Genomic DNA, 24455 nt, shown 5'->3' on the forward strand with positions numbered 1-24455 from the left:
TTCTGAGTGTAGTTAGAGAGTTCGTTTCGAACTACGTTGGCTTGATCCTCTTCCGAGGTACGTAGTGCAGCTTGGGATTTACATCCCAAGTCCAGCCAAACTTTTTTGTAAATAATATTTTAAACTTTCTTCAAAAACCTTTAAAATCTTGTTTTTCAAAAGATCTTTCTCTAGAGTTAGGAGTTTCTCCTAGATAGAGAGTTTTAGAGTTAGGGTTTTTCTTTTGATAAGTTGTTTGATTGATTGTTTGTTGTGTTCTTGTTTTAGAGTTAGGGGTCTGTCCTAGAGTTATAGGAGCGCCTCCGTCCGGTCAGTCGGCGATCCACTTCGCCGAGTGATGAGTAGAGTAGGATACGCTAGTCCACCTTTGGTTTTCCTTAGGAAACACAGCCTAGTTACACATAGGTTGTAGGAACCACCTGCATTAGCTTAGGGCTAATCTACATTTAGTTAGGGCATATAGGGTGTCCTAAAATCCACAATTCACTGGAATTTAAATAATTGTATAAGAAACTTTAATAACTAGTCCGGTCTTTTAGATCGAGTCTAGGATAGAGGTCTAGGTGTCTTAGGCATTCTAGTTTAGAATAGACGCGAAGAACTACGTTGCCTTGATTCTCGTGGAGGCGGGGATACGTAGGCTTCTTTGGATGAATACCAGACCATCCGAGGACTCGGGCTAATAATTTAGAGTCGTAGGATTTGTTGTGTAGTCATCGTATGTTTTGATGTGTTTTCTTACTTTCTTGTACTGATCCTATACCTTTAGCTATAGCTTGCATGTGTTTGCACATCAGAATTTAGACACCCATTAGGCATGCACTCATAACCTAGCTATGCTTAGGTGACACATCTTTTATTTTATTTTATGTGTGCTTATTATTTTATCCTCAGGAAATGCATGCTTAGGTAGACGACTCCTGAGGATTGTTCCCATTTCACATGATTTTTACCCAAACTTCTTTGGAGTTAATAATAAATGGCATAAGAGACCAAGTGCTTGCACTCGGACGAATTGGGGGTGCTCTCAGACCTTCTCCTTTCGTAACCAGGCACGAACCCATATATATTTCTGGTTATCCATTGCACAGATGATTTGATTTTAGGGTTCCATGGCATATCCATGGATGGCGACTCTGAGTTTATTTTAGGTATGTCTCGGTTTCGAACCTCGGTTCCGGATCAAGACATATCTCTTTCTTTTTATATCGCCACTCATGCTATGCTATGAGGGTGGCATCCGTTTCGAGAGTTCCTTGGTAGAGCTCTCCTTCACACGTGGATGATCCAAAGGATGTGGGGGACCCGTTCCCTCTCGCCGCCTATCTCGGATCGGGGTCCACATCCGGAGCCAAGGCTCGAAACCAAGACATACCTGAAATAAACTCAGAGTCGCCATCCATGGATATGCCTTGGAACCCTAAAATCAAATCCTCTGTGCAATGGATAACCAGAAATATATATGGGTTCGTGCCTGGTTACGAATGGAGAAGGTCTGAGAGCACCTCCAATTCGTCCGAGTGCAAGCACTTGGTCTCTTATGCCATTTTCATTAACTCCAAAGAAGTTTGGGTAAAAATCATGTGAAATGGGAACAATCATCACGAGTCGTCTACCTAAGCATGCATTTCCTGAGAATAAAGATAATAAACACATATAAAATAAAATGAAAGATGTGTCACCTAAGCATAGCTGGGTTATGAGTGACAAGTCTAATGGGTGTCTAAATTCTGGTGGACATACACATACAAGCTACAGTTAGAGGTAAAGGATCAGTATGATAAAGTAAGAAAACACATCAAAACATATAATAACAATACAACAAATCCTAAGACTCTAAATGATTGGCCCGAGTCTTCGGATGGTCTGGTATTCATCCAAAGAAGCCTACGTATCCCCGCCTCCACGAGAATCAAGGCAACGTAGTTCTTCGCACTTATTCTAAACTATGATGCCTAAGACACATAGACCTCTATCCTAGACTCGATCTAAAAGACCGGACCAGTTATTAGAAATTTCTTGTACGATTATTTAAATTCCAGTGAATTGTGGATTTTAAGACACCCTATATGCCCTAACTAAATGCAGATTAGCCCTAAGCTAATGCAGGTGGTTCTTACAACCTATGTGTAACTAGGCTGTATTTCCTAAGGAAAACAAAGGGTGGACTAGCGTATCCTATTCTAGTCATCACTCGGCGATATGGATCGCCGACTGACCGGACGGAGGCGCTCCTATAACTCTAGGACAGACCCCTAACTCTAAAACAAGCACACAACAAACAATCAATCAAACAACCTATCAAAAGAAAAACCCTAACTCTAAAAATCTCTATCTAGGAGAAACTCCTAACTCTTAGAGAAAGATCTTTTGAAAATGAGGTTTTAAAAGTTTACTTATTCAAAAAGATTTAAAATGTTATTTACAAAAGTTTGGCTGGCCTTGGGATGTAAATCCCAAGCTGCACTACGTACCTCGGAAGAGGATCAAGCCAACGTAGTTCGGATGGCACTCTCATAACTAAAACCTAACACTTCAAATGATTTAACGGTTTTAATGTTTTTTAAATGTTTTTGATGTTTTAAATTTCTAATATTTTTTAGTTTTAAATGTTTTAACATGTGTTTGGATTTTAAAATTTTGATTTCACCCTTTTGGTCAAAGACCGGAGGGAACATACAGAGCAAAACCCTAGGGCTAAACCCTAAGGAAAATAGGGGAAACCCCTAAACAAAGCAAGCTAGCGCCAAAGACGAGAGAGTGATCTAAGATCACAAATAAGAAAAGCTCTATTGATACTGCTAGCCTCCTATACATAAAGGACAGATGAGTCAAAGACTCTACAATAGCTACCAAAGGGCAAATGAGTCAAAAACTCTCTAATAATGCCACCTAAAAGGACGAATGAGTCAAAGACTCTCTAATAATATCACTAAAAAGACAAACGAATCAAAGACTCGCTCTAAAAGAAGGGTACTCTAACACGAGGCTAGATAAGCCTCCTAAAAGGAAAACTCTCCAATGAGACAAAGCCTGTCTCTTATACAAGAATGATAGACTATTACCTGACAAAGCTGGTCTCCTAATAACAGGGGAAACAAGTTAGGATACAACTTGGAAAATGCTTTACAAATGAGGCGAGGCATGCCTCCTAAGAACTAGCTCTCTATACAAAACCAAGGTATACCCTCTAAGGGATAAGCTCTAAGCTACAAGGTTTGTCTCCAAATGAGAACTACCTTAATGAGACAGAGTATATCTCCTAAACAGGGACTCTGTAAATGAGGCAAAGCCTGCCTCCTATGGACAAACTCTCTATCAAACTAAAAAGGACTCTCAGAAGGGAGGTTCTAAATAACAAGGTTTGTCTCCGAGGGATAAACACCTTAATGAGACAAAGCATGTCTCCTAGTGCAACTCATTACTGAGACCACAGTGATCTCCTAAACAAAACGTTCCTCTATCTAAAAGATATCTAAAAGACTTAGAAAGTCTCTTAAATAAAAGAGAGGGACACTACTAGGGCTGAGCAAGTCCTCTAAGGATGATTGGCTTGGGTTAGCGCCTTCATCGCCCTCAAGAAGCTCCCACCCGCTCTTAACATAAATGAATCTTTTGAAATTGACAAGAAATTGATACAATGGTTTCAAGCGTCCCAATGATCATGAAATGGTATGAAATCAATTTTCATTGGCCTTTTCCCCTTACCGACCCTAGCTATAGGTATCAACTCTTCTAGTAGTTCCTCCAGGTAGCACAGGGGCCATTGCGTTGGACCATCAACAGGCGCGCTTAAAGGATCGTCATGCACATCCATGAATAATCCACCCACCCTAACAGCAACAGATATCCTTGCAATACAAGGTATTAGCTCACTGAGGCCTCCACTAGCAACACCGCCACCTTCCAGCTTTCTCCCAGCAGGTTGCTGAAGTGCATGTGCAACATCTGCTACCACAGGGCAATTTGCTTCCCTCATCCACTCCAAGTTAACGTGGATCAACAATCAAGTCATTATAGCCAAACATCGTTCCTCACTCACAAACCATCACATTTTGGTTCCCAGCCAACTTAACCTTTTCTGCAGAGTTTGTCACGACAGAAGCAGAACAAAAATGGCCTTTCTTAATATTGATAATTTTTCCAGTCTTGGCAGCTGCAACTAGAAGATCTGTCTGGCGGCATATTAAAGCTGGAATTTGAATAATATCTGCAACTCTGCCTACAGGTTCACACTGGCTAGTCTCGTGCACATCAGTCACAATGGGAAGGTCATATGCCATTTTAACCTTTTCAAGGATCTTCAATCCTTCTTCCATTCCGGGACCACGAAATGATTTAGAAGATGTACGATTAGCTTTGTCAAAGCTGGACTTGAAAACCAGCTGCAACCCAACCTTGGAATCGACATTAGAGGAACAAATGAAAACACTCTTTTTACTAAGAGCAAGGCATGAGTACAAATCCAAAGTGACCTTCCTTTGGCCTCACAGTAATTAGAAGGGTCTCAAGATTCTCAATGAATTGATGTAACACTAATATATTAATTGAATTTGAGGCAAAATACCAATTTTCATTGAAGCTTTAAAACTAACATGTCACATGCAACCCAACAGGCGGAAAACTGTTTCTCTTGATATGCTTGCATTGAAACCAAATATCACTATAACAGGGACATGTTTATACACATACACACACATCATATTACTTAATCACATTCCATCAGATAATTGTTAGAAATAAAATGACTACAAATCATAAGACCCCCTATTAACTTGTAATTATCTGAGGGGAATTTTCACAAGTGATTAATGAATTATTTCAGACTTTCCAAGGAGGATAACCAGATACAATCAAATAAAGTTCTACAAGAAACAAATTCAAATCATAAAGAGACTGTGCTTAATTTAACAAAACTGATTATCATGCATCATCAAATAGATATGAAACGAGGATAACTCCAACTCGTGAAAAATTAGCACAGATCCTAACATTAATCACAATCACATGGCATAAAGCAAGATAAAGAACAAAATAAACACTAACCTTGAGAAATGATGAGACATAAGGGAATTTCAAGGATTATTACCTTCTTCTCTATTCTCCTACCGTTCAATCTAATGCTTCTTCAATCTAATTCTTCTTCTTTTTTTCTTTTTTTTTCTTTTTTATTTTATTTTATTAGCTTCAGAAATTTCAGATCTAAGCTAATATCACACAGATCTGAAGATCAAAACCAGATCAGATTCTGGCAAATATTTTGTCGGAATAAATGAGGCTCAATATCAATTTTAACAAAATAAGGTGAATCCAAATCTGTGAGATTGGATCTAAGATTTCAAGGCTGAACATAGGGTTTGAATTAAATCTAAGGATTGGAGGAGAAGAAATCGGATACTAGATCAGATCTCAGGCGAGATCAATAACAAATTTGATTTTCTAGATCCAAATCTATTCCCTCCCTCTTAATCTCTCTCAGATCTTTCAAATAAGGTTTTGAACAAGAACAAGAGTAGAACTAAACCATTTAGAAAAATAAAAGATGTCTAACCTGAGAAGAAGAGTTTCACCAGAAAATGATTGAAGATCCGCCGGAATAGGACCGGAGCCTTGGAGGAAGATGATCGGAATAGGGGTTGCGGGAGATTTTTCCCTCTCTTCTTCAGCTATTTCTTTATAAGCCCAGAAATTCTCCCAAGATCTTAGATCTGGGATTTTCTCTCAAGCTTCAAGGTGAGAAATCCCCAGATCTGAGATCTAAAATACAATCGGAGCTCCGACGAGCTCAGCCAGAGAAGAAGATCTAGAAATCTATTTTTTCCGATCTCTCACTCCCTCTCTTTCTCAACTTATGATCGGAGGTAGGATTTCCGGTGACCGGTCGGAGAAAAAAAACAATCGGTGGAAGAAAAACCCAAGCTTCTCTGCTCTCGCTCTCTCTTCGTTTTCTCAAAATTTTCATGAGAAATGAACAGTGTCCCTCTTCTCTTGATTTTTTTTTAATATATCGAAATAAATGCGCTGATATCCGCATCCCCACTTGATGAGGCGCGCGGATATTGATGAGGCGCGCCAACCATTTTTGTCCTATTTGGCCCGGGCGCGACCTCCGCAGGATAAATGTACCCCCCTTCTCAACTGGATATTCTCCTCTGCAGATAAATCGCCCCCCTTCTGGATTCGCACTATGCTCGCTCTCCTGGCTCATTTACTGAGTAAACGCGCTCGGATTTCGATGAAATTTTACAGAGACCTACGGGAGACCTTAAGCTACCCTAGGGTTCAATTTGGGACCTCAGCTCACTGATTTGACAAGGTTTCACACCAACGCTAGCGAACCTGGGTCTGGTCAAAATGGGGTGTCTACAGGCGTCTAGAGATTTCAAGCCCTTCCTCAGACTCACTTAGGTTCGGTTCACTTCTAGCTCGTGAATCACTAATCGTGACCTCTGAATCTATTTCATTTTCTCCCCCCCCCCCCCCCCCCCCCGTCTGTTTAAGCATTGGCATAGGTTCACTCTCCCCGGAATTCTCACTCTCGTCCTTCCTCACCAGTGAAGAAGATTCTGACTTTATAACATAAAACTCCCCTTCTGACGGATTCTCGGAATCCGTGGCGTCTGGCATCGCCGGAAAAGAAAGGGGAAAATAGGGAAATGAAACAAAAGCAATGGAAGGAAGAAATAGGACACACCGATTAAAAGAGAATTCCGGTGAGGGGTGGCTGCTGGGTTGCGTTTCATAGGGAGAATCACCGGGAATGCACTAAAAAAGACTCGAAATTGTGGTGGCCTCCCCGAAAGAAATGAAATCTCATCAAAGAACCTCACTGGCTTCGCCGGAACAAAAACCCTCTAAAATGTGTAAAATAGGCAAATAAGTGTTTAAGCCTTTTTTAATAAGCCCTTCGTTCCCACGCGAGAAAGGTCACGTCGTTTTGAGACAAGGGATGGATGACACATGTCACTCTCTGATTTACCCTGATTCACGTGACCATGATTATGTCGTCACACCACCATTAATGCCATCAACGACATCTCTCCGAAAGTTATGTCGATATCTCTTTCCAAAAGGACGAGTGTTGTCTAATATGATGCACTAAGTGTTGGAAGAGTTTTCACCCTAGGGCGAAATTGCTACGCGCAGCGGAACTAGAAATCGTGTAGAACAAAACTTTTCTCCTCGATTTCATCTGTTAACCCAGGATCCTAGGGTCTTAAATTCTTATGGAAAGCCTCTTTTTTGATAAATTTTATAACCATGTTTTATTGCATGGGGTGGTCTTTGGGAAAAATGATTAATGAAAAATAAAACAAGATAAACCACCCCTTTTTGTTTGTTAGCTTGCTTGTAAGCTACCAATTGTCCCAAGCTATGCTACCTCATCCCCTTTTTGTTCACGTGTATGACTGACTTACTGAATGGATAATTCACTCCCCTCTTGCATTGTGACACAAACTTGGCTTGTCTTATTAGGCAGTTTTAATACAATTTCTTTGAAATTTAAAAGGGATTTCCTTGGGATCCTAAACTACCCTTTGGTCAAGTTTAGGACTCTAATTTATTAAATTGTGAGTGTTTTATTCAAACAAAGGTGATTTAGGGTCCGGTGAAAATGGGGTGTCAACAATAGTTCAACAGGTAAAGTTTTTCACTATCATAAGCTGAGCTTTTATTGTGTTGCTAGCATGTTGTTATATAACATCTTTGTTTTAAAGACTTGAAATATTTTTTCCCTAAGGGCGTGTCTGGCTACCATGAATTTTTTTCTAGAATATTAGCTTACCCAATGATGAGAGAGGGTGGGAGAGGTACATACATGAGAAGGACGGAGAGAAGAGAATAAGAAAAGTTAGATGAATAAGGAAACAAAATACTCCACCCAAAATATGATTGACCATTCCTTGTTTTTAGCTACTTCTCACCTTTTACTCATCAATTTTAAGTCCAATAATCAGTTTTGGACTAAAAATTGATTCCCAAAATCCAAAACAAATATGACCGTAATTTTGAGTCTAATAATTAGTCGAACTTCGGCATTTGCTGTTCAAAAAAAAAAAAAAAGTTGAGTCAATTCTCAAAATCCAGAATTGACCGTGACCCAAATGAGGCCTACCGCTAACAATCTATTATGCATTTTTTATACAAGTAAGCCCCTATTCTTTTAAGATTTTGCCAACTGATTGTGAGTCCAAATCCAATTATTGTACATAATATTAAACGTATTTTTTAATCCAATAACTGGATTTGCACTCAAAATCAGTTGCCATAATCCTAAACAAACAGGGCTTAAGCCCTGTCGATTTTGGATTTAGAGAACTGATTTGCGTGTCCAAGACCAATTATTGGATGATCTACGAGTCCAACAATTGGTCTTGGACTTCCAATCAGTTCTGAAAATCCAAAACAAGCCGCCTAACGTCCTGTTCGTTTAAGATTATGCCAACCGATTGTGAGTGCTAAAACCGATTATTGGACTCAAATTTAAACATAATTTTGAGTCCAATAATCGGTTTGGCACTCAAAATCAATTGTCATAATATTTAAAAGATCAGGGCTTAAGACTATGTGGTTTTGGATCTTGATAACCGTTTGACTCCAAAACGGATTGTTGAACTCAAAAAGCCTAACTGGGGCATTAAGAACCCACCAATGTCCAGTCACAAATTACGAAGGCAAAGTTCCCAATTGACCAACCAAGAATAGTAGAATACACTACTTGGATAGTTAGGATATTCAGATCGACATAATGTTTTGTTTCATTAGAGATTCAATATAACACCTACCAGGTGGACGGCCCAGATCAACCAAAGCCTAGGGCCCACATAATAACAGCGGGAGTGTCTCCGATAGTCCGATATATATTGCCTCCGCTTCAATTTTCGGATCGAACTTGCTAGCTTATTCATTTGGCCTAAAGTACATCAAACTCAAAAGCTCGGTACGCTCTAAAAACCCTAGATCTTAGCCCCTTTCTCCAAACCCTAGATTTTTGATTTTATGTCTGTGAAACTTTCTCATCTCTCTCATAGTATGGATCTATAACTTTTTTCTGATATTTCTGGTCTATTATTGATTGGTGCTTGTATTTCTCGATTTTTTCTTTTTGAAGAACCTTTTTTTATATGAAATATGGTCAGCTATTGATGGTGTTGTGCTTTTATTTCTACATTTATTACGAATACCGTTGTTGTATGTTCATTGTTTGTTTTTTTTCCTATTTTTTAATGTGGGGTGGAGTTGAGTAATGGGTTTCTAAGGCTCCATCAGATTTGATTTGAGGTGACAAAGAATGGGGTTCTGTTTCTTTCATTCTATGGCTATTTGTTGTTTGGGGAAATTAGTTTTGTTTTGTTGTATAATTGATATTTTGGAGGATGATTTGAGAATTAGGGTTTTGCGGGAATTTTGCATAGAACAGTGAGAGTTTCCGAGGCTTCATCAGATTTGGTTTGAGGTGACAAAGAATGGGGTCTGTTTCTTTCATTCTATGGCTATTTGTTGTTTGGGGAAATTAGTTTTGTTTTGTTGTATAATTGATATTTTGGAGGATGATTTGAGAATTAACGTTTTGCGGGAATTTTGCATAGAACAGTGACCAGTAGGTATTGTGACTAACTCTTTTATTTTTCTTCCCATTTTTGTTAACTTTATGTTTTTTTTTTTCCTTTCTCTATTCATTGGTGAGGTTTGGGATGGAAATATAGGGTCTTAATAAGATGGGGAGAGTTTGAACATTCGATATTTCAAGAGTGTAGGCGTCTGTTCATTCGTGGGAAGTGGGATGATTTGTGGGGGTTGGAAACTTAGTACCTTTTTTTTGCTGTTGTATATTTGCTGAATTTATGAATATATTTTCAAGTGAAATGAAATTCAGTAAAGGTTGGAACTTAGCAAAGAAAAAATTGATGGAGGGTCTGCTCATATGCTGGGAGAACGGGCTTGTTTTCTTGAAACATATTAGTTCTCCATTTCATGAATGTGAATACTTGAAGAAAAGAATGTTATAACGAAATATGCATGTCATACCAAATGTGACTTACTATTTGTTTATTTCTTTTCCAGGTTTGTCAGATTTTTGGTGGTTTTTATTTTTCCTTTCGTTCTTCTTCTCTTTTAAGAAATTTGGGGTTTCTCTTGTATTCTACAAGTTAAAGGAATTTGGGTTTTTGTGTGTGATAGTAGAAAGTGAAGGCGGTAAGGGTGCGGATTAGAGAAGGAGATCTACTCATTTACACCTTTGGAGTTTTCATATGTTTTCTTAAGATAGGTGGCTGCTTTGGGTAATAAATTATTTTTTAGAGCTATTGGAGTTATTTTCCATTGAAGAAGAAGATTAGTTGAAGAATTGGGTTTTTAGTTAATAGGGTCTTCACGAATAATATGCAGATTTGGAATGGGGAAGGTGTTTTATTATTATTCTTATTGGATAGGAATTTTGTGTTAATGTCGGAATTGGGTGTTTTCTTTTATGGCGAAAAAGGTGGGGGTTTGACATGGACTCATGGCGGTGGTTTTGGATGTATGGTTGCAATGTGGACAGGGAGAAAGTTGCTGGGTGGTAGTGGTGTTGGAGGTGGTGTTGCACATCCGAGGTGGTTGGTTTGATTAAGGTGAAGAGTGAAGATGAGCCCAAGCAGCAGCCCCAGCCCCAGTCCCAGCCCCAGAGATCGCAGGATCCGCTCTGAACGTTCCTCCTACCGTGATGCGCCTTACAGGAGGGATTCACGTCGGGGCTTCAGGTCTTCTGGCTTTTATCCACTTGTACCCCTTTTTTTTAACTTTCCTTTTTTTGTGTGTGAGCATGAAAATAGAAGTTATAGAACTGTTGCTTGCTCTGAAACAACCAATTACTCCAGCAGCTTAAGCTCTTGGAGAAGGCTTTATTTAATCTTTTATGCTTTAACACCCCCTCACGTGTGGCTCTTCTTTTTAGGGTTGGCCTACACGTGGCACATGGGGCCCCTCTTTTGGGTGGGCCATTAGATGTGGATTTTTAATATCAAGGAGTTTTGAACCCCTGAACCTTGGCTCTGATACTATGTGAAGCAACCAATTACTTCAAAAGCTTAAGCTCTTGGAAAAGGTGTTATTTAATCTTTTATACTCTAACACTTGCGTTCTGATTTCTGTTTAATATGGATATTCAGATTTTTGACGGGTTTTTGGTTGCATGACATGTTTACTGAAAGCTGCATTCTGGGTCCAAATATCTGTCCCGAGTCACATGATTCAAATGGATATCACCATTTTTGGTTTAGTACTTTAGTTATTTTATATGAACCTGTGTAGATCTATATGGGCCATTGTGGTTTGGCACAATTCTATTGCTTTTACATGGAGTTTCCTACTCATGCTTTCTTCCAAATTTAGGCGCTTCTGCTAGGAAGCTGAAATTCAGCCCTTGCACGCTAACTGGATGGCAAGCATTGCTTTTCTACTTCCCATTTCAGCATCAAAATTAGTTTTTTACAATTTAATCATTGAATTGAAGGTCATATCCAAAAGCTCCCTCTAGGTTTTGCAATTACGATATTGCTCTTGAACCTGTGGCGACTCATCAATTTATGGGTCTACTTTTACATAATATACTAATCAGGGATGGTTTTTGAACAATATCTTCTCCATATATTTCCCAAAGATGGATTGTGAATCAAGCCTTTTCTTGTGCTGGTAGTTTGTCTCTACACGGATTGATTGTATTCATAGATAAATGTTTTAAAAAGAACACAGAAATGCATATATCAGTTACTGTTTATGTTCATTATCACATGGCCCACTATGGAATTTCTTATGGTTTTTTACATCCCGCAACCTTTCTTTCTATTTCTTTCTGTGCAACACTTGTCTTAGGTTTTTTGAATGTTTACATTGACAATTGCTGATCTTTAGAATATGAACAATGTTTATTTTGGCACATCTTCCTGATTCTCATTATCTCAATAGATCTAAGCCTTCTCCTATTGTTCCTTAAATTTGGATGTGGAATCTTCTTTTATTCTTTTCCCCCCTTTTTATCTGATATATTGCCTGTAGTCCATCGTTTTTCATGTCATGCTGTAGTGAAGGAGGGTTTTTGAAATTACATATGCACGTGTTAGGGTATTGTCTTTATGGTTTCGGTCGACAATGTTGGGCAAATTGTCGTATTGTAAAACAAGTCTCTGATTGATACTCTGATACCAAATATGATGCAACCTGCAATATAAATAAAAATCTGAGAGTAAATAAATAGTTTTGATCATAGTTGCCGGAAACTCCTTGCGCGGGTGGGAAACCCGTTTCCTCTAAAACGTGTATCTCGCGGGCGGGAAACTCGATGCCCCAAAAATGAGTTTCCTGCATTTCGGAAACATGATAAAAAAATTGGAGAAATGTTTCCGAAACGCATGGGGAATATATGAGAAACTTATGTAAATCATGTGTGAAATCATGTGAATCATGTGATAAACGTATGCAACACTTGTAGAAAATGCTTGTCAAACGTGTTAAAGAAATCATTTTGGAAAAAAAAATCAAAAATTGTGGAATAGATATTAAAAAAAGAAAACAATAGCATATACTGTAATAAAAATAAAATAAGAAAAATTCAAATGGAAATATGAAACTAACAAAATTTAAATCTACGAAACCACAATTTTTGTTTTTCCTTGTGTTTCATGTTTTTTTTTTCTATCGTTTCTGAAACGCTTTTAATGCGTTTCCTAAGACGTTTCTCATACGATTTTCTATCGTTTTCTTGTTTCTCATTTCCATTTCACATTTCGCTTCCCGAATTTGTTTCCCACCCCGGTAACTATGGTTTTGATTATAGATGTCAACAAAATACTTCAAATATAGAATCAATTAAGAAGTTAAATTACTGTAGAAAATTTCAGCAATTAACTTTTGATTGATTACCAATCCTGAAGAATGAAAATTGCAGTAGAAAATAGGCCTAAGTAGATGAAACCCACGAAAATCCTGTAGGAATCTTTGCTATCTTGGAGTTTTCTTCTCCAAGAAAGCCCCACTAACAGGAAATAAGCAGCAGAACCCTAATTCCTTTCTTTTTCCAAAAGTTGCAAAAACTGCCTCTGAACTGTGTGTGTGTCTCTCTCTCTCTCTCTCTCTATATATATATATATATATATATATATATATATATATATATATATATATATATATATATATGAGAAAACGGTTCCTACACATATGTGTAGAGAGTTCTCTACACATTAGCTTCAAATACAGTGGGGGCTCACATTGTTTGGGTGATCCAAGCCATCCATTTTAAAGGCCCTCACATAGATAGGGTGTCTACAAAAAATCAGATCCATAGGATCATCCCAACCCTACGATTTGTGGAGGTAAAATGGATGTCTTTAAACCTTCACAAATTAGTCCATTTTTTGCCTCCACAGTTCGAATGGTTAGGATGATCCTATGGATCTGATTTTTTGTGGACACCCTATCTATGTGAGGGCCTTAAAAATGTTTGGATCACCCCAATAATGTGCCCCCCACCGTATTTTAAGCTAGTGTGTAGATAACTTATCTACACATATGTGTAGGAACCGTTCTCTCTCATATATATATATATATATATATATATATATATATATATATATACAGAGAGAGAGAGAGAGAGAGAGAGAGAGAGAGAGAGAGAGAGAGAGAGAGAGTAAAATCCTAAAACTTTTGACAAAAATGCCCTCACAAAAATGCCTCATGTATCGTGGTCATTGGTTTGAAGTTCCACCGAAACTGACACAAAATGACTGAAATATTAGGTCTCCATCCCCCATCAAAATGCATATTGAAACCGAAACACATCTTGAAATCAGTCCATTTCAAAAGAAAAAAAAAACAGTCTTGAAATCAAAACCGAAGCGTATTAGTGGTATACTATACCATTATGTGTTGCATAGTTATATTTATATGATGCATGTGAAATGTGGTGTATTTATTATGTATAAATATTTATATGAATTACATGTGAAATGCAGTTGAGTTGAGACATGTGAAATGCAGTATGTATTGAATTATTAGACATGTACGACATGGCATGACACTGGGTGTTCAATTTTAAACCATCATGGGCCGTTTTTTTTAATTAGATGTTGGTTTCTGAGTGGGTGATGCTACAATCTATTTCATCCATGTTAGGAGGTCAGCTAATGAAGTGGCTGATAGATTGGCCAGGGAGGGTGTGGCAAGGGCGGAAGTAGAACAGTTTTACTTTCTCCCTCCTTGATTTGCCTGTTTCTAGTTCCTAAATTGTATTTTCTTTGATGCTTTTGATCTTGTAAAGACCTTCTCCGTCTTTTGCTTTTTTGATGAAATCTTTTGCCATTTCGAAAAAAAAAATGTTGGTTTCTGAGTGTTCATTTGTGCTTTTTTTTATAGCACTTCCTAGAGTTTCATCTCAAATGTCCATCATTTGCATATGTATCCATACATTTTTTTTGATTTTACAGGCTTTGCACTGAAATTTCCATTGGAAACCGACATGCTTTCATTTCATCACAATTCACATACAGAAACCCGAAACCCTCAATTTCCATTAGTGTTGTCCATATAATTTCGAGCACATAAATAGGCTGATCTAGGATTGACAATCAGTTTGATAAAGTATGGTTTCCAAAGATTTTGCAATGGGCCCCATCTATTTGATCACTTTGTTTGAGTTGGGTGTTGTTTTTAAGTTGTGAATTATGTGGTGGGCATTCACTTTAGTTGTAGGCTTTGTAGGTGGATTTTGTCAAATAAAAGTAGCTTGGGCATTTTTAAGTGGCCGTTAAGTATTTTTATGTGATTTATGACAACAAAGGTGTGATTTTTTTTTTATTTCATCCACGGGGTGGCGTGGGTGGGGATTTTCACGCTTCGCTTTAGTTTTCAAGCATATTTCTCAAGGCTTTTGAAACTAATTTTGAAGAACCCTTGACTTTTAAAAGTCATGAACAAAAGAGAGTAAAAACCCTTGGAGTTAAGAGTAGTACAAAAACAAGTAGGCGTTTGGGAGAGTTTTAGGGGTTGTTTACATTGAGGGGCATAAGATCAACAATTAGGATTAGTTGATGGGGTTAGGTTAGTATTAGAGTGATATATAAGAATTTATTTGTTATCCTTCAAAAAGGAACATGTGTACCTTTACTTCGATTTTCCCAATGTTTGGTGCAACCACACGGACCCTCAAGGAGTTGTGATTTTTGGAAGAAGAAAGTTGACTTTTGTGGGAGTGATATCAAATCATTGTGGATATTACTTATCTTTTTGGTGTGATTCCCCTCGTTAAGTAAAATTTCTCTCCACTTATTGATTTTATTTATGGAGTTCTAGTTGGGGAGAGAACTGTACTTGTGGTTTGATATTACTTATCCTTTTGGTGTGATTCCCCTCATTAAGTAAAATTTCTCTCCACTTATTGATTTTATTTATGGAGTTCTAGTTGGGGAGAAAACTGTACTACAGGGATAACCTTGCTGATGTAGGAGTGACAATCACTTAGATAAAGTAAGCTTGCTAAAGAGTTTGCCATGTTCCACGTGTATTTGATCGCTTAGTTTTGAGTTGTATGTTGTTTTTAAGTTGTAAATTATGTGGTGGACCTTCACTTCAGTTTTAGTCTTTGTAGGTGGATTTTGTTGATTAAGAGTAACATGGGTATTTTCAGTGGCCCTTAATATTTTTTATGTGCTTTATGATGACAAAGGGTTTTTTTTAATTTCAGCCGTGGGGTGGGGGTTTTTGCCCCAGTTTTTTTCAGCCTTCACTTTAGTCATTGAGCATTTTTTTTTCTAGGCTTTTGGAGGTAGTTTTGAAGAACCCAAAACTTCTAAAAGTCATATGAATAAAAGGGAGTAAAAAGCCCCTGGGGGTTTTCTTTTACATTGAGTGACCTAAGATCAGCCAAACAGACACTCAAGTAGTGTGATTTTTGGAAGAAGAAAGTTCAGTTTTGACGGAGTGATATCAAATCTTTGCGGTTTGATGCCAACATATCTTTTGGGGGGTGTGATGCCCTTCATTAGGTACATTTTTTTCTGCACATACAGATTTTATTCCTGGAGTTCTATTTGGGTGAGAAAGCTCTACTAAAAGGATAACCTTTGGTTTAGTTTCAGTATAATAAATTTTGGAGGAAATTCTGCTACAATTATTGCTTGGATTTGCTTTTAACTTCCTATATATTTGTTTTGGGAATTCTTTGTTCTTTATATCTGGTACAGTAGTTGTGTTCCTGATGGCTGTTTCAAAATCTTGATCTTGAATTTCAAGTTCTAAATTTTGTAGCATTTGCTCAATTTTTCATGTTGCTGAGGCAGTACTGAATATTGGTGTGGGCAATCTATATTTTGTTAGAACGGGTGGAAACGACAAGAACAGAAGTTAGATTAGCATGATCACTTGAATCAGGATCAAAATATGAGTGATATTCGAAAAGAGATAACAAGACAATTTTGACCCATTTGCTGGCTTTCATTGGATCAGGTCCGAATTTGACTTTGGTAGAAGGCTGATTTGTAACCCAGAATCAGAAGAATCAAGAAAGTTTTAAGATATTGAATGTCCACTAGCCATTTGTATCCTAAACGAGTAGTGAAGTGATTGGATGGATGGAGGAATCAACCAACCCAATCGTTACAAGAGTGGCGTTGTAGTTGGGGGCTATGTCACAAATATCTCTGATATTTTCAAAATATCACGTTTTTATCGCGACATATTGATAAAGCGACAAAGGGGTTGTAGTCGAGGCCTCGGGGGCATGTGGATCTGTCTCAAGGGGTGGTCAGACATATGGGCATGATTATTAATATATGGGGTTTTCTGATTAGGTGTGTGGAATCTGTGACTCTGATTTTGATAGGCACAAGAAATATGATGATCGGGTGTATGTCTTTGCTGTTTGCTCAGTCACATGAATTCATTTGAGGAGTGAATTGTCATCCAGAGGATCAACTAAGTCACATATATCATATGTATCATGCATGTATGGGTTTGCCGTGTTGAGTTGGAGTGGTTTGACTTCCTTCCTCCTTGAGAGTCTTCTTGTTTTTCTCTGTATTTGTATTATCTATTGTATTCTTTGGTGGGGTCCATCTCGGCCCTCTCCTTTCTTTATGAATTCAATTTGCCATTTCAAAAAAAAAAAAATAAAATAAAAAAAAATCATGCATGTATGGTGCTGATTGGAGTGGACAAATTGAGGTTTAGGATATGTGTTAGTAAGATGGTCATAGTGGTCGTCCTCTTGCACCATTGCCGTTTAGGTGTGCCTAACATGCTTGATTCCTCTAGCCTTTGTAACTTGGTCATGAAAAGGAAAACAAAGAAGCATAATGTTTGTAAAAAGTCACAATTGGAGAACAGAAATTCCTTTAATAGTCACCTGCCTATTGACTCAAAACGAACCATCAGGTATCAAAATTCAAGCTCGTATTTGGGGTTGAGAAGGCCTAAAGATCGGTAACCACCGTGTTTGGGCTTGGGTCGAGTGCTTTAAATCTTCAGGAAGAACCTCCCTCTCCCTCTCTTAAAATGATAAAAGGCTGTTGAGGCATTGGAAACACATTGGCAGATTGAGAAGGTTTACTCGAAAGGATTTTCATTTCTTTCAACACCCTTGAAGATGACATCACATGTGTTGTTAATTTGAAGAATTTTGTTTCATGTTAGCTTAATTGAGGGAAAAGCCAAAGGAATTTGTTTTGAAAAGCTTAAAACCACTGAGTTGTTATGAAGTGTTTTCATTCTAACCATTTGAAAAGAGGGGTGGACAGCTAGATGAACAAATAACATAAACCCTAACACTGATAATGGTGTGGATAATTCATTAGAAGCACACAAAATAAACACTTCCTACAAGTATTAGGCTAAAATAAGAGACTTAAACACCGATGTTGAGCCAATCTAGAAGTCAATCCGGTAATGATATTCAGTTAATCAATCACTAACAAAAAAAATCTATCTATTTGTAAATGCACCCCCTACGAAGAACGATGCCTCCCTTTTAGTGGTTTTTATGAATTTTATATATATTCATCTATATGGGAAAAAATCTCTGAAGCTTGGATGTGCCTTATGATTCATATTCCCATGCTTCCTATTTTCTGCAATACATTTGGGCTTGATCATGATTGATCTAAACTAGTCAGGTGGTAGGCCCCACGTTAGGTTATTCACTATCTAAAATTGTTATGATTGGATGACAATCATGATACAGTAGAAGCCATGAAAAATTCAAACATGCAACTGTTTAGATTCAATGGCTAAAAAATCATTTAATACATTACCAAAATGGTTGATTTTTGCTACATTGGAAATCCTATTGCGAAGCCTCCCTCATGAATGATTCATATCAATTAATGTGTGTCCCATGTGTAAGGAGGCTTCTAAGCGAGAGCATGTTCAATTGAGATTTGTAACTTCACAACAGTTCACTAGATGATATTATCCCCACTCAAAGGCATTTTTTGTAAATTAATCTTGGTTTCTCGGTGTCTAAGAAACTATCTTCCATTAATTACAAAAAGTGCTATTACATTTTACTATCCTTTAAAAAAAGGATTCATTCTACTCTCTCTCTCTCTCTCTCTCTCTCCCTCTTCTCCCTCCTTAGTTCACGCCCATATGGTTTGGCTGTGGTTTGAATCTCAAGCACCTCACTGCCTCTTCCAAGATCTCGTATACACCTCACAAGATTCAGAGACAAAGTGAAGGTGTGCCAACTTGTCACACATATGGAGGAGATGTGGAAGGCTGACAACATTATCTTCAACATGCTTTGCCTCTTTTTACTTCTTTCTTTTGAACGGTTCTTGCTTGGCCTTTTCACTGATTGTTTATTCGACCAGAAGAGGTTCACCTGTATTATTTTAATGATCTTGCCAAAAACCATTACTTAACTAAAATCTCAATTCACTTTTGCCTAGTTGCAGAAATGCACCATTCTGTGCTCTTTTTGATACCTTGAACTAGTTGCTAAAGGTAGAATCACCCCAAAAATACAGCCACTTGTTCCCTTTGATGCTCCATTGGCTCGAATCACCCCCAACAAATACACCTACACTATTTTTTCTAAAATATTTTTCTTCAAAATTGGCTTTGCTCTCTGAAAAGCTGTTCATTGGCACCTATTGAAAACAGGTCGAGCTCTGATCCTTACATTTACAACTCTTAATCCCTGAAAAAAGGATTTGCCTCCGGTTATTGAATGAAAGAAGAGGAGCAAGTCGTCCTTTAACTCCCTGCAGGCATCTTTATTCGTTCAATGGTGTGATTGACGACGATTCTCATAAATTATTTGAAAGAATTCCCGAGACAATATTGTTTGTTGGAGCTCTATGCTTTCTAGGTTCATTTAGAGTAGATTTGTTTAATGAATTTCAAATCGAGCGTCTGACTCCGAATGAGTTGATCTTAGTTAGCATGCTTTGTTCCTTGGAACATTTGGGTGCTTTCAATCTAGGGGACGCACTTACATATAAAGTAATGAGGTCCCTTTGAGTGTTAACATAGGCACAAGCAAGGTTTCATACTTTTGTTTAGATTATGCAACAAATGGAAACTTTTCGATTTTGGATGGAAATTTCGGTGAAAATCCCATAAAATCATGGGGATGTATGGAAATATATGTAAATTGGTGGGCATTTAAGATTAAGCTTCAGGAATTGTTGGAATAAGTACAAATGCACGCTAAAAAACAATCAATGATCGAAAAAATGCATCCATGATGGTTTAACACCAGCTAGTGACGTGTGCTGTCGTGCATGTCTTATAATTCAATACCTACAACTTTTTTTTGAATAACCAATGTATACCACATTTCACATTTAATAATTTAAGACATACTAAATATTTATGCATAATACGTATACCATAATTCACGTGCAATTTATATAAATATAATTATATAACAGATACTAGTACGGTATACCACATATACGCATTTAATTTTTGATTTTGGTATGCGTTTCGATGGGGATGAAACCCTTAGAAGCAGGAATCTTCCCTTGGGGTACTGCTCCCGACTCAGAACCTCGATTTGGCGCTCCTTAGGAAGGAGTTTCCAGGGAGCGCGATCCCGAAGAGATGGAAACCGCTCCCAACCCGCTCATATTACTCCATTAGTGACCCCCTCACCAACTTACTTGCATAAAACTCCTCTAACTGTTCAAAGTACTTCATTGGAGCAATCACGTCGGCATATCTTCTGAAGGCATGAGGAAAGAGGGCATGAAAATGAACATGGTTAGAAATTACTGCTTTCTATGTACTTCAATTTTGAAAGAGTATATAAAATAGTTAAAATTACTATTTTTATGTACTTGAATTATGAAAGACATGTGATTAAAATATTACATTAGCGCTCCCATAGTGCTTCCAACCTTAGACTCTTCTAGAACCCCCTGCTTCCCCATCCCTGCTCCCCGCCCTCGTTCCCGCTTCGTTTTTCTATGATGAAAACAAAGCGTTTCCGTCATTTCTTGTTAGTTTCAGTGGAAAATTTTCACATTTAATAATGTAACGCTTCCTTTATATTCATGCATAACATGTATACCATAATTTTTTTGAGTGGCAATACGTATACCATAATTCACGTGGCAATTTATATAAATATAATTATGTAACACATACTAATACAATATACCACATATACACATGCGATTTTGGTTCCGGTATGCTTTTTGATTTTGGTATGCATCTCGTTGGGGATGAAAACAGAAACGTTTCAGTCATTTTGTGTTAGTTTCAGTGGAAAATTTTCACATTTTATAATATAACACCTAAATATTCTTGGCGGTTTGCATCCTAGGCGGGTTGCATCTTTTTTTATTTTTTTATGAGATCCAGGATAGAGTCGCAGGAACTAATATATCATGTTGCCATGCTCGAAGGACAGGTAATTCGGTAGCCGACTCCCCGGCTAGAACTGGGGTATCAAGGGCGGAGGTGGAGTCGTTTGATTATCTTTCCCTTTCCTTGACTCTCGTTTTCTTCAGGTCTTATTTATCTTTTTCTCGCCCTTAGAGGGGTTGTCCTTTTTTGTTTCTTATTGTTCTTGTTCCCTTGTTGAGACCTCCTCGGTCTTTTTCTTTGAATGAAATTTATTCTTACCATTCAAAAAAGAAAAAAAAAACACTAAATATTCATGCATAATACGTATGTCATACCATTCAAAAAAATAATAATACGTGTATCATAATTCACGTGCAATTTATATAAATATAATTATTAACACACACTAGTACGTATACCACATATACACATGCGTTTTTTTGTTTCGGTATGTGTTTCGATGGGGATGAAAACAGAAGCGTTTCAGTCATTTCGTGTTAGTTTCACTGGATTTTTTTTAACATTTAATTATGTAACACATACCGAATATTCATGCAGGATACATATATCATTATTCACGAGCAATTTATATAAAGAAAATTATGTAACACATACTAGTGCATATACCACAAATACACATGCGGTTTTGGTTTTCATATGCGTTTTGATGGGGTTGCAAACATAAATGTTTCTGTCATTTTGTGTCAGTTTCGGTGGAAATTTAAAACTATATGCACAAGTTTGATAAACATGTATTGTAGGGGTTGTTGAGGAAGCCATTAAGGTTTTTGCTACGTTAAGAGGAAGACACGTGTTTGTCTTGGATGACTTTAGTCGCCCGACTAGCCATGAATGGATGTTGGTTGTCTTCGACGACTTTAGTCTCTTGACTAGCCATGAATGAATGTTAGATGGCAAGGAGGGCTTCAAGCTTGTTCTTTTGGAGATGGTTAGGACCGGGATTATACCTTGTTCTATGACCATCATCGTCCTAACTGCATTTAGTGTTGGGGGGTTAGTATATAAGGCATGCAGATATTTCAGTGGTTTAAGAAGGGAGCTTCAAACCATGAAGCCACTACATCATATTTGACCAAGGTTTTAAATTTCGGACCCCACCGAAACCGAAATTTCAGCCGAAATCCCGAAATTTGGTAAAGGGGCTTGAAATTTCGTTTTTTTGGGCCGAAATTTCCGAAATTTCGACCAAAATTTGTTACATTTCGATTTCGGTCTTGGGCAAAATCCAAAATTTCGGATTTCGGCCGAAATTTAAAACCTTGTATTTGACTATGCCACATTACTTTTTATATAACTCCATTACAAAGATTTTGGATTTGTCCATAACGATCAAATTATATCTGGTCTTGTTTCTACCTTTCCAGTCATTCTAGATACAATTTTGAAATATTGGATGAAATCCGTTTGGGCCATGCACTTTGTCCTTGTGCATGCTAAAAATTGCAGCTTTTATTTCATCTTCCTCAAGGCTCTCTCTAACAGCTCTTGATCCTTATATGGAATTCATTTGTGAAATCCTGTACATCATATATGACTGTCCCCAGTATGTTTGCTAGAAATAATTGGAAATCTGTCTGGCCAGGTGCTTTGTTCTCTTGCACTCTAAAAATTTTATCTTTTATTTGATCTTCCTCAAAGCATGGTTTTAAATTTCGGCCGAAACGTTTCGTTGGAAAACGAAACGAAATTCACAGTGAGTCGGAAAAGTACCAAACTTCGCCGAAACGTTTCGGAAATTTCGGCCGAAACGTTTCGGAAATTTTCGGTGAAATTTCGGTAAAATTTTTACAAGATTTCGTCCGAAATTTCGTACCGAAACGTTTCGGTTTCGGTGATGACCGAAACAGAAACCGAAACCGAGATTTAAAACCTTGCCTCAAAGGCTCTCTCTAACTGGTCCTAATCCTGCCTTATTTGCTTAAATTCCAAACTCCCCAGCTTGGGTCTACATTCATAGTTCCTTGGGTAGTGCTTTGTGAAGTATTTTCAATCATACTGTTCAAGTGCTCCCCCTCTTCAGGGCAGTTGTTCGTATTGATCTTTTTCTTGACATTTGCCTTCCTGTGGAAAAAAATTCAAGTTCTTGTCCCCATAAGCCATAAAAAAAGGCCATAAAACTCGAGATTTGTTGTCGCCAACTTATCTCCTCTCTCCTCACAATTTCCTCTTATTCCACCTTAAGTATCCACCTTTCCTTCTCTTCCTCCCAACCATCCTTCTTCTTCCTTTTTATCTAGGGCTTTGATTTCCTGTAGGACCAGCTCTTTTCTGAATTTGTGTTCCTCATCATAAGGCTTTTCCACTCATTTATCTTTGATTTTAGAAGTTTCAACTTCAAACTTATTGCGAACTCCTTCCTCCTCTCTACTGTAGCTTCTTCCTACCACTTAATCTTGTTATTGAACTGGGGAACCTCGAATAAGGCCATGACCGCTTTCAAATGTCTAGGCTTGCTCTCATATTGCTTCATCGCAAGAAGGATTGGACAGTGATCAGAGGTAGAGCGGGCCAACGCCTTCTAACAAATCGACCGGAACCTCTCCTCCCACTCGTTTAAGATTAGTACCCGATTGAGCCTGTACAAGATGGGGTTTGTCTGATTATTCGTCCAAGTAAACTTTGCGCCTTCTAGTGGTTAATCTACCAACTCATTATCCTGTATGAACTTTGATAAGCTCTTCATGCTTCGATTCAATCTTCCAGGCCAACTTTTTTTCATGAGGAAACCTGACTCTGTTGAAGTCTCCACTGCTATCCATAGGCCTTGCCAATTGTCTGAAACTTCCTTAGGTTCATACCAAAACCTGCTGTCCTCCCTCGCTCTGGAAGGGCCATAAACTGCTGATACTTTTCCATTTCTATGGAATTCCCACGGTTGAAATTAGCTTATTCAATGAAAATTCCTTATCAATCCTGTCCACCAAGAAGTTATCTTCTCTCCAAATAGCTATGATGCCTGAAGTGGTGTCCTTAGCATGCACCGATGCCCACCCCCGATTTCTTCTCCTCCATAGATTATTAATTAGCTCTTTGGATACCCCTACTGCCTTTGATTCCACAATCACCATTATGTCAATTCCACGATTGTTGATGATATCCTTGATGGCTTTGCACTTTGCTTGTGAACCCAGGCACCTAATATTCCACCAAGCAATCTTTACCCAACCACAATTGTTAATTTGTTAGTTTAACCCCATGACTGACCTAAGGTCGGACTTCTTAGCTACCTTACTTTTTTCCTTGAAACCTTACCCCCTTATCTTGCACTCAATGTCACTCAACATCCTCCAGGTTTCAGTTTCATAATCCTTGAAGCGGATTCCCAATTCCTTTCCTATATTTAGCAGTGTCCACTTCTGATTGATTTGCTGCAAAGATGGTCTGTCTTAGTTCTACTTCTATGGGGGTCCTCCTTGTCTCGATTTCCTGCATCTGGGTCTTGTAGGCCGGCAACATTCTGTGCTTCACTCTCCTCGCCAATACTAGGCTCAACTACTGATGGTTCTTCCACATTGCCTTCACAGTCCTCGCCAGTACTCGGGCCTTCTACATGTTCTTCTTCCACCTCTATTCCTTTACCTTCACATCCCAACACCAACATTTTTTTTTGC

At 38.0% G+C, this 24455-nt stretch overlaps 1 protein-coding gene and 1 pseudogene across 3 annotated transcripts in view; one reads left to right on the forward strand and one right to left on the reverse strand.

Moving 5' to 3' along the window:
- Nucleotides 1–3646: 3646 nt before the first annotated feature.
- Nucleotides 3647–6627, reverse strand: LOC143855397 (2-dehydro-3-deoxyphosphooctonate aldolase pseudogene; annotated as a pseudogene).
- Nucleotides 6628–8784: 2157 nt separating this feature from the next.
- Nucleotides 8785–24455, forward strand: part of LOC143855485 (uncharacterized) — a 43082-nt gene continuing 27411 nt past the window's right edge. The window contains exons 1-2 of one of the 3 annotated variants that reach the window (XM_077365600.1): nt 8785–8941; nt 10544–10742. In XM_077365600.1, coding sequence (XP_077221715.1) covers nt 10627–10742 — 116 coding nt within the window. In that variant the 5' untranslated portion in view covers nt 8785–8941; nt 10544–10626. Of the gene's footprint in view, nt 8942–10543; nt 10743–24455 lie in introns of those variants that run through there. The other 2 variants (XM_077365601.1, XM_077365602.1) reach the window with 2 other exon arrangements.

The sequence above is a fragment of the Tasmannia lanceolata genome, unplaced genomic scaffold (assembly GCF_043159265.1).
Source record: "Tasmannia lanceolata isolate RefF3 unplaced genomic scaffold, GAP_Taslan_0.1 ptg000021l, whole genome shotgun sequence".
Lineage (NCBI taxonomy): Eukaryota > Viridiplantae > Streptophyta > Magnoliopsida > Canellales > Winteraceae > Tasmannia > Tasmannia lanceolata.